Source organism: Cucurbita moschata, unplaced genomic scaffold (assembly GCF_002738365.1).
Source record: "Cucurbita moschata cultivar Rifu unplaced genomic scaffold, Cmos_1.0 Cmo_Scf00045, whole genome shotgun sequence".
In the NCBI taxonomy this organism is placed as follows: Eukaryota; Viridiplantae; Streptophyta; class Magnoliopsida; order Cucurbitales; family Cucurbitaceae; genus Cucurbita; species Cucurbita moschata.
Window position 1 is genome coordinate 1,292,707 of NW_019268561.1, and position 10,997 is coordinate 1,303,703.

Below are 10,997 nucleotides of genomic sequence, written 5' to 3' on the forward strand. Positions count from 1 at the left end.
CCCCCTCTCTCTCTCTCTCTCTCTCTCTCTCTCTCTCTTCATTGTAAGAATGCAATTGAATCATAATGAAAGTTATAGTTGAAATAGTTCTTGCACTTTTTAAGCTGCTATTAAGCGAATTACAATGATAAAGTTTAATGAAATCACTTCAAGAGGTTTTGGAGAAAAATTGCTCAAATTTATAAGTTCAACTTTGCAACTATATCAAATGTCACAGGTTAGTAGTAGATTTGGTATTGGCAATGTCAATGAGCTTATGATAATACTCAAGAACACACATGGAGAATCAGTCTCTTAAAGTGCTTTGCTTTACTTGGTTACGAACAAGGGAAATGGATCCTTTGTATAATACTCCAAAAGACACCTCTAAAATACAAATTGAATAAGTACACGTAATTCGTGTATAAAGAATTATAAATTTATGTAGGGTAAGGAATAAATCTCTATTGGTACGAGGCCTTTTGAAGAAACCAAAAGCAAAGTCATTGCTTATGCTTCAAGTAAACAATATCATATCATTGTGAAGAGTCATGATTTCTAACATGGTAACATAGTTATGCCTTTAACTATATTGTGTCAATAGAATTTTCAAATGTCAGACAAAGAAATTGCGAGTCTCGGAGGTGTAGCCGAAAGTGACCAAAGTGTTGAATAAATGGTATATTTTGTTCGAGGGCTCTAGAGAAGAAGTCGAGTCTCAATTAAGGGGGGGAGGTTGTTCAAGGACTCCATAAGCTTCAGGGGAGACTCTACGGTCTACTTTGTTCGAGGGAAGGATTGCTAAGGGTTGTTGGGAGGGAGTCCCACATTGGCTAATTAAGGGAATGATCTACTTTGTTCGAGGGCTCCAAAGAAGAAGTCGAGTCTCGATTAAGGATTAAGGAGAGACGGTCTAAGGTTTCTATAAGCTTTAGGGGAGACTCTAATGGTCTACTTTGTTTGAGGGGAAGATGGTTAGATTGTTGAGGGAGGATGGTTAGATTGTTGAGAATTGTTGGGAGGGAGTCTGACATTGATTGATTAAAGAAATTATCTAGTTTATAAGTAAGGAATACATTACCATTGGTACGAGGCATTTTGGGAAAATCAAAAAGTAAACATACCATTGTAAGTAATACGAGAGCTTATGCTCAAAGTGGATAATATCAAATCATTGTAGAGAGTAGTGATTCCTAACACGCGTATCATAAATTTAGCTTACTTTCTAATATTTCTTTCCGCTAGACTTCCATGACTCCAAGCTTCTCATTTCTTTAAGAAACAAGTTAACTTTTAACCTTTATTTATTTATTTATTATTATTCTGAAGAATGCACTCTACGTGTAAGCTTCCCGAACAACAACCTTCGGAAGTTCTATTGCAATAAGCTAAGTTAGCTCGACTCTAATACCCATCGTTAAAAAATTTGACAGTACTTTTTAATGGCTTATTTATGAGATACTTCTTCTATCTGACGGAACTTACTCGTTTCTGGCTTATTTATGGGATACTTCTTCTATCTGACTGAACTTACTCGTTTCTGTATAGTAAGCGTACGGTTTGATTAGATTGTGATTGGATATAATTCTTGCCATTAATGGTTTGTGCATCATCCATTTTTTTCTCTCTAGATTCACCATTCAATTACAGAAACATCCATACATAAGTGATACGTTTAGCGCCACATTAATGATTGACCCGAGTACAATCGATCAAATCTTCTCTCCTAAAAAAAAATAAACGACAAAAGATTTGATGTTTATTATTTATTTGGAAAGCATGCTCATGCTTCCTTTTGAGTTTTTCTCTTAAAAAGATAGATTCAAATGAATACCGAACAAATTTCAACTAGTCATTTGAGTGTATAGTACTAACCTACTCGACCTCGACACTCCATGAGTAAGACAATATTCTTAACTTTCTATCTTCATTCTAATATTTGCGATTATTTTTCAAGTGATAACAAACTTTGCTACATCGTTATCCGACTATTGTTAGCGATATTTTCAAAGTACTCTACTTACCAGACATTAGACCTAAAGAATAAACTATTGTCGTTCTCGGACTATAATATTTAAATTATTTTTATTTTAAACCATAGAAATATTTTTAAATTATAAATTTTGTTTCAATGAGAAAATATTTTTTTATTGCAAACATTAAATTTTATTTCAAAAATACCTCAAAAATTTTCGACAAATTCTTACATCGTCTCTAGCATAAGCCCTAAGGTGGACCCGCGTCAACCCGACGATCCCATTGTTCGTCGAACTGGCGGAACGGAGACGCAACAAAGACGGAAGAAATTGAAGAAGCAGGTCCGAAATCTACCACCGCCGATTGTGTGTCGTAATGGAAGTTGAACTGGACGAGAAGGAATTGAAAGCCGCCGGAGCTGAGCTCCTGATCGACGGACGGCGAGGTATCCGTATCCATGGTTGGGAGATCGAGACTCACAACCGCTCCATTCTTACCTCCTCCAATTTTGAGCAGTACTTTCTTTTTCTATCTCTTTATATATGATATCTATTGCTGATTTCGAAAGAATGGTGGCTCCTTCTAAATTCAACTTCTTTACTTCTCCGAACTCTGGAAATGGATTTCGCTGTGAAATCAAACAGTTTCTCCTGCTTTGGAGTCCGCTTTTGTCTTTCTTGAATTTTTTGCTTGTTATCACTGCAATTAAATGCATCGTTTGCCTCAGTTGTGCTTCAATTTTAATTTCTAAGCGTAGGTTTATGTGTTTGTGATGGCAGATATCTGTTGACTACGAATTCGTAACTTAAATTTCAAACTGTGATACGAGTTGTTGTAGCTGTCAAGCCATAGCTTTGTTTTCATACTTAATACTGTTTATAGCATTATTTTGAACTACTATTGCTGTTGATTTTAGGCTTTGGAGGATATAATATTGTTCCTTATCATGAATAGAACGTCCACAGATTATTTTCTGTTCCGAGGTCTTCTATAGGGAGGATGTAGTGATCGATTTTAAGTATAATTAAGAAATGGAAATGGAGGGTGCACGAATTGTTGGATGTTCTTTTGTTGTTGCTAAAAGTTAATGGTTCAATTTGTGCTTTTAGTAGAGAATTGACTACCTTTATTCATTGTAGTTTCAGTTGAAATGATTCCCTAGACATGCGCACAAAAAAATAAAAAATGTCGAAGAACAGTTGCACTTTGAATAATATCACTCAATCTGCTTGTAGATGGGAGCAGAAACTTCAGACGTCTCACTTGCCAGAGATGGTGTTCGGTGACAGTTCGTTAGTTCTCAAGCATATGGAAACTGGAATTAAAATTTATTTCAATGCCTTTGATGCTCTAGCTGGGTGGAAAAAGGAAGCTCTGCCTCCTGTTGAAGTTCCTGCAGCTGCACAATGGAAATTCAGAAGGTAGCGACTATTTTTCTTTCTTGTTGACCCATGGCTGGAAAGTATTATTAGATTTATGTTTAGAAGTCATAGTTATACATTACTTTATGATGTTTATAATTTAGCGGCTGGTGAAATTTAGGGCCACTTCCATTTGGTTTATCTGTCTTGGTCTGTAGGCATCTTAGGGAAATCTTGGTGGAAGGACTTGATTCTTTGAAGGGATGCTAATGCATAGCAATTAATCCCTTTGAATTTAAATGCTAGTATCTTTAGTTCTCAAAGATAAACATTAAATGATTGAAGTGTTTACTGGCACTTTGTTCTGGGATAAATTAAATTTATGGCTCTTCGGTCTGTCTATTTTTCTGTAAATTATTTCCTACATCTGATGAAAGTTTTTCTTGATGGATAGAATATATCATTGTAGGGTCTGACACAATTTGCTGAATTTGCAGCAAACCTTTCCAACAGGTGATATTGGATTATGATTATACATTTACAACGCCATATTCTGGGAGTGAAATAATTGAAATAAATGCAGAGAAGGTATGTTCTTTTGTCCTATATGCCTCTCAAAGATTTGGTTTCTGGTTGAATCGAGTGCTTGAATAACTTCCATTGGTTGTGGAATTTTCTGAGCTATTAGTCTTTTAGGGGTTTGGAATTTTCTTCTTTTTCGCCCCCTTCTACGTTGGTTCCTTGGCCTTGCAGCATCAATTTGAATAGCTAATGTGATTACAAGGGCATTTAATTTATAAACTGAAGAATGCAATCATTCTCTGTTGCTGTATTCTTTGCATTCTGCTGTGTCAATAATAGTATTTTCCTTTCTGATCAGCATGGAGGAGAAGAGAAAACATCTGCAGAGAATAATGGTCTCTGTTGGGAGGACAGCAATGAGAAAATTGATTTAGTCTCACTCTCGCTGAAGGAGCCTATTCTCTTTTATGATGAGGTGGGAATCATAAAGTATAGAACATATAAATAAAAGTATTCTGTATATACTTTTCTTTAATCCTCCGCTCTTGGTAGATTCTTTCCTCCCATGACCAAACTGTGCATGGAACTCAACAGGTAATCTTATATGAGGATGAGTTGGCTGACAATGGTATATCACTTTTAACAGTTAAAGTGGTAAGTTACCAAATTCTGATGTTACTAGTATGAAAATAATGTTCTTATTGAATTATTATGATATCAACATGGGCTTGTATTTTTATGTTTTGATTTTCTAGAGAGTCATGCCAAGTTGCTGGTTTCTTCTTCTACGTTTCTGGGTAAGTTGATTTTCTGATCATTTAATAACCATTTGTTTAAGAATCTGTAAACCACTTAACCCACTTATCATTGTCTTAGCATTTTTATGAGAGAATGTTAGGACAATAACAATTTTAGTTCTTTTGCTCACTATTTCTCTTCCCCTCTACCTCTGTATGTTCAGCTTAGAGTTGATGGAGTGCTTATGAGACTAAGGGACACTCGCCTGCATTGCGTATTTAGCAACAGTGAAAATCCGATAATTCTTCGAGAAAGTTGCTGGAGAGAGGCTAAGTTTCAAGCTCTAGCTGAAGTAAGTTCACTGGCTTGCTTGTTGTATCAGGGAAAAATGTGTCAACTCAATATATAAAATATTAACCCTTGGGAAAGATTCTCTTTTTAAAAATATCATCCTTTGTGAACATCATGAAAATGAATATAAACGTGCGTGCTCGATTTTAATTTCAAAATCATAATATTATGCATAGACATGTTAGAAGCAAAATGTGAATACATGCTAGAAAAAGGCAAAGTCTTTTAGTCTTGCTATGATAGTCTATTTAACCTCTTTCCATAAGCTCATAATTTCAGTTGTCTTATACAATTTGATGATGTTTTTATCCATCAACATTCTCTAAATCACCGAAACGATTTGCAGAAAGGATACCCGACTGATTCTGCTGCCTACAACGATCCGAGCATCATCTGCGACAGACTCCCGATCATTATGCAGAAGACCCAAAAGCTTAGAGTTTCTGGTAAACTATAATCATGTAAATTGGCTTGCCATCATTCTAGTCGAATTAGCATTGCCTCATGCATGTTGTTGTTGAAGTCTTCTACTTTCAAGTATGTATTCCATGGCTTATGTTGGATACGTTAAACTTGTTTGCATTTTGTGGAAAGGAAACTGGAAAAGTTCAAAAACATAAACAAGGTAAAATGTACTTGAGAACTCACCAAAGAGTTCAAAATTTCCCATTCTCATTACTTGTGTAAGAAGGTTAAGTTATAAATTTGATCGGTTAAAATTTAGTTTCTATGGTTTTAAAAGTTAAAAATATCATATGATTCGATAGAATCTTCATAAATAGTTCTTTTCGAGTGAAATTTTAACTATTATAACCATAGAAACTAAGTTCTTTTTAACTACAAAGGTATTTATGTGACTTTCTATTCTTCCAACTTTTATCTCAATTGGTGCTTGGGATGGAAAATAAAAGAGAATAAAAAACGATATGAGGGGACAAAATAATGAACAAATTATGGCATATGATGAGGGGAAATTATTGGCATTGTGTGGTTGGTAGGGCACTTAGGTAGATTATATTTATTGCTACATTAGGACTGTCACCCTATCCTATCCTATTGTCTTAACTATGAAAATGTTAAACATAGAAACTAATGATGACTTTCAAACTTACTTTTAACCAAAGTTTTCGTTTATTGTTTTTTTTTTTTTTGGATAAATTGAGTACATTGAATTTTAGGATGCGTTTGAATTATGCTCAAATTTTGAAAATGAATTTGATTTTTACTCCTAGAACTTTGAAATTTTGTTAATACATTGGAATGAGTGACGATCAATATGTAAAAATTGGAAAATGTATACAACATAATCGAAAATGAATTTGATTTTTACTCCTAGAACTTTGAAATTTTGTTAATACATTGGAATGAGTGACGATCAATATGTAAAAATTGGAAAATGTATACAACATAATCGAACATCATTCACATAAGTTGACGTGACAACAGTGTAAAAATTAATGATTTTAACGATATCTTTTTAAATGAAATGAAGAGTAATAATGACCTTAATCTATTTGTAAGTAATATCACTAATGTTTTTTAATTTTTTCACAGTCAATTGTCACATCAATTTTTATATTTTATTTTAAAGAAATAGATATTTTTAAAACAATTTGAAACGTTTAAGAGTATTTTTGGAATAAATTTCAAAATTCCAAGAAAAAGATACAACATTTTTAAGTTTAACGAAATAATTGAAATCTACCTTTAGGCATTTTGTATAATGATACTACTTTTCACAATCGCACTTTGATGACAACGAACTTGCGATTGTGCGACACTCACTTCTCAACAACGAGTGAGTTAAGTCTATTTGTTCTTGTGTCACCTACGGTCAAGCGACGTATGCTCGAGCCTCTAACCCCGATTCAAGAAAAAAGTGTTAGAAAACAGGGGCAGAGAGATTTCGAAAGAGAGTTTTGAAGCAAAATTTGAGAAATTGAATTTGGTGTTATATGAGAATGTAAGCAAAAGACAACAACGACTTGCTGCATATAACTATTGGGTAGAGAGAACTTGACAAATTCTAATAAATAAAATAAAAAAATAAATAAAATAAAATAAAAAGTCCAGAGTTACTTGGAACTTTGAAATCAACTTTTCTCCATAGTGCTCATGGCGGATGAAGTCACCATGAAGAACAAAACCATGTCTTGTCTTTAACATATGCACTTCTTAGCTTAGAACGAAATCATTAGAGATATCAAAGATTTTTTCAAGAAAAAATTCAGCAAAATACAGGTCACTTGCATTAATAGAGAGAGCTTTCTCTCCCCCCTCATTTGTATAAAAGAGGAATTGCCTAACTCCTATTGGATTTTCAAGCTAAAATCCTTAATTTTTCCATCAAATCATACTCCCTGACTTCCAATCAACCTACGAGCATGAGAATGGGTAGAGACAGATGAAATCAAAACAAACAAAATAAGACACAGACAGACTTTTAGAGAACATTTATCCCATCGAAAAAAATGTGGATAGCACCAAAAATACTAATAATAATTAGCCACATTATTTGTGTATTATCACCAAAAGAAAACACCACAAGGCAAAGAAACCACTGCACTCAATTACTTGCTATCCAGTTCAACAGGTACCAATAGCACATCCGAAGGATTGTCATGTCAGTGATTTCATTGGATTTGGTATCTAAGGCACTTAGAACTTCACATATTTATATTCAGTAGAGCCATACAGATCCAAATCGAAACAAATCTGTACATCTTTCTTTGCATACCCATTAATATTCTTAAGAAATCTTATTCACTGATGCTTGGCTAAACTGTCTTTTTCCTTTTCAAGACGTAAAATGGTAGACCCTGTGTAAGTTCAATCCCTTTGGCCATTCACAAAGTGACCTCTCAAAGCAACAAGTTCCCACTTCCCTGTAATGGTAGAGGAATCCATAAGAGGATACTCATATATCATCCACCCACAAAAGGGCCTACTTAATAGAACAAAACTAATGTTTTCTCCAAGAGAATGGGACTTCTATCTCGCAATCCCATTCACCTTTTGACACTGGCTGCTTGTCCTAACACTACAACAATTACCCTAATTCTTTTTATCTAATAAGTTTTTAATGGATAATCACCATGCAGCTGGCTTCGAATTGACAGATCACAGTAACTCTTTACCCAAGATTGCCTATGCTCCAGTATTTGCACCCAGAAGCTTGTATCATTTTTTGCACATTAGTTTGATGAGGGCACGTGGTTGTAGCAAACTTACAGTTTGGTAGTGTCTCATTTTGAAGGTGGAAGTTCCTAAGAAAGTGAATTTTTTCTTTGGGTCTTTGTCAAAGAAAGGTTGAGCACTTATAGAGTTCAAAAGAGGTTGCCTAACTACATGTTCATTTTTGCAGCTTTATGCTAGAATAAGCTCCTCCAAATTTGGGATATTGGCTGATGTTTTCTCAAGAATAGTGGGAGGGAACTTGTTTCAATGGGCATCCGAGAACCATCTAGACTAATGCAGCAAGGGCTCTAGTTTGGAGACCTGGTTTGAGAGAATTCAAAGAGTTCCAAGGGATTGAGTGGTGCCATGAAATTTTATAGAATCCACTTAGATTTCTCAACCACTCGGTGCTAATGAAAATCTTTGCCAATTAAGAGTCTTGTGGGATCTTATGGGCTTGGAAGAGGATATTTTATCTGCCATATATGTCGGGCCTTTTGCTAATAAAAGCTTCGTTCCCCATCCCACAACAAAGAATTTAAAAAAAAAAAAAAAAAAAAAGTTTCAATTTGGAACTCAACAAACATCAGCATTACTCACATGGTTCAAAGGGAAAAGGTGTTGGCCGATCCAAAAGTTAGGAAAGCTACCGAGGGCAAGTTTCATTGCAACCTATCCAACCTCTGCAAATTAGCAAGTGTTAGTATAGGCCCTGAAAATTCAAAGTTTAGTATCAACACAACACTCAGATGGAGTTTAGAATATTATCCACTATTTGACTGAGACTACGTCAAATAAAAATTCTTTTTAGTTGTAAATCAATCACAGACATTGTGAACAATGATGAACAAGAAATAACAGCTCGACCATGAGTATCTAGCAAATGTTTTAATCCCAGTTCTGATTATAAAGAACACTTATTATCCTATTCCAGACCATAGTTCCTGATGTATCAACTCTTCAAGAGTCCCCTGCACCCTCATATTGCCGCACATAGATGTGTTTAATCCCATTGAACTTTAAGTACCTGAAAGGGGCACCGCAGCTGTGAGAAGCAATCAAAAAGTATACAAATTAAATCATCTTCTTATCTTCTAAGTGTTTTTGTGCCAAAATACAAGACAACGATAATGATTGGACCCATGAAACAGGCACCTAAGTGATTTATCAGCCAGAAGGACAAAAGTTTTACACATAATGTATAACTACAAGTGAAGAAATAAGCATGACATTCTCACTATTGTGTCTTAACGAGAAAAAGGCAATAATATAAAACTGTAGAAACTTCTAGTCTATTTAAGGGAGATGGTATCGCCAGCAATTTCTTTAAATGATCGCAAGGGTTTCCAATTTTAGTTGAAACTTTTATGATTATCATTTTAGCAATCTGACACCAATTTCTTTAAATGATCGCCAGCAATTTCTTTAAATGATCGCAAGTAAAATAATGTATGGCAAATTGGACGTACGTGGGCAATGTCATCAAAGCATGATAAAGCATGGGATCCAAATCTAACAATTTGTAGAACTTGAATACAAAGAAAAAAAATAATTTAGTAAGAAAAGAAATAATTTTCAAAAAAATTATTAGAATTCCCTCCCACCCCGCACCAAACTTTTAGAAATTAACAGTTGCATAGCAACTTTTCTGCCAATTGTCATCAAGGATCAAGCATCTAGATTTCCTGGTTCCCAGTTTCCATATAAGTTGGATAATACTTGGATCCAATGTATTATCCAGAAGCAAAAGCACAAGAAGACATAGAAAAACCTACAAAACATTGTGTCAGCCTCCTGCTCAGAATGAGCGAATGTCCTTGAGCATCATCCATCTTCCACACTCCTGCCTATCAATTCCATCCCAAACTCAAATGCTGTGTGTGGGAGAAGCTAATCACCTATACTTAGTGTTGTTTGACTATTTTTACCTACCATTCCATAAACAGAAACCATTGCTTTGAAAAATTAACAATTGAAATGCATCCCTAGGATCTAGGCCACTAAAAGTAACAATAAGAGAGATAAAAAAACTACTGTACTGTGCATGTAGCGTGTCCTAGAACAAGCAAGACTCACAAAGAGACCACTAGCGATCTTGACAAGTACGGCAGAAGGTACCATGAGACAGCTCGCAAAAAGCCCTGACATTAATAGTGAGGTGGGATGTCAAACAGGATGCTGCTGTCACGCTGTAAATGGGCAAAAAGGATTGAACGCATCCCAATTCTCCCAAGCTCCTAGAGTAAGAAAACAATGAAAATAACAGTTAAAGAAACAAAGAACTACAGATAATAACAAACGGATCACCCAGAAAATTCAGCAACATCCATTAATAACTATAGAATAGAGAAGTTGTATTTTCTGTCATAAGCATAAAATGGAAAAAATATATATCATATATGACAGAAGATGTCAATATGGAATAAAGCCAAAAACAAAAGTAAAATAATTGCTGAATTACAAGCTTGGTGAGTTGTGCCTAATAAGTTTGAACTTTAAACAGTGTCTGGTACACTTTCAATGTTTTGTCTAATTCTAAGAAGTCCTAACAAGTTCAATAAGTTCTGGAACACTAAAAAAAGTTACTAAATTTCCACGCCAATTTCCTTTTATCCAAAAAGCATATGCAACTAGATGCTGTGAAGAACACGTTGTGTGGTCATAATACAGGAAAATAGAATAGAAGTGGTCACTTCTTTTCATCTACTTTCTACAAGTAACCCCAAGAAAGCAGGCGTTAACTAAATAAATGAAAGGCCTACAAATCTATAGCCAAGATCCATCCATATATCTAATAAATCTTAGCTCTGATTATTCTCTCCAATTTCTTTTCATCTAATTAAGCTACAAAATAATAATAATAAAAAAAAAAAAAAAAAAAAAAAAAAAAAA

General features: G+C 34.6%; 2 protein-coding genes across 4 annotated transcripts in view; one reads left to right on the plus strand and one right to left on the minus strand.

Moving 5' to 3' along the window:
- The first annotated feature begins 2,166 nt into the window (after nt 1-2,166).
- On the plus strand, nt 2,167-5,558 carry LOC111434537 (TIP41-like protein). The gene is made up of 8 exons (XM_023071958.1): nt 2,167-2,471; nt 3,192-3,377; nt 3,815-3,905; nt 4,198-4,314; nt 4,434-4,493; nt 4,595-4,636; nt 4,801-4,929; nt 5,275-5,558. The coding sequence occupies exons 1-8, from the start codon at nt 2,332-2,334 to the stop codon at nt 5,383-5,385; spliced, it is 876 nt and encodes a 291-aa protein (XP_022927726.1). The 5' UTR covers nt 2,167-2,331; the 3' UTR covers nt 5,386-5,558.
- A 3,297-nt stretch (nt 5,559-8,855) lies between these two features.
- The window catches only part of LOC111434477, a 3,256-nt gene continuing 1,114 nt past the window's right edge, over nt 8,856-10,997 (minus strand). The window contains exons 2-4 of one of the 3 annotated variants that reach the window (XR_002708954.1): nt 10,182-10,342; nt 9,881-10,033; nt 8,856-9,132 (exon numbers count right to left, since the gene is read on the minus strand). Coding sequence is in view for 2 of the 3 variants with exons in the window: in XM_023071887.1 (XP_022927655.1) it covers nt 10,192-10,342 (151 nt within the window). In the remaining variant the exon portion in view is untranslated. The remainder of the gene's footprint in view (nt 9,133-9,880; nt 10,034-10,181; nt 10,343-10,997) is intronic. The other 2 variants (XM_023071888.1, XM_023071887.1) reach the window with 2 other exon arrangements.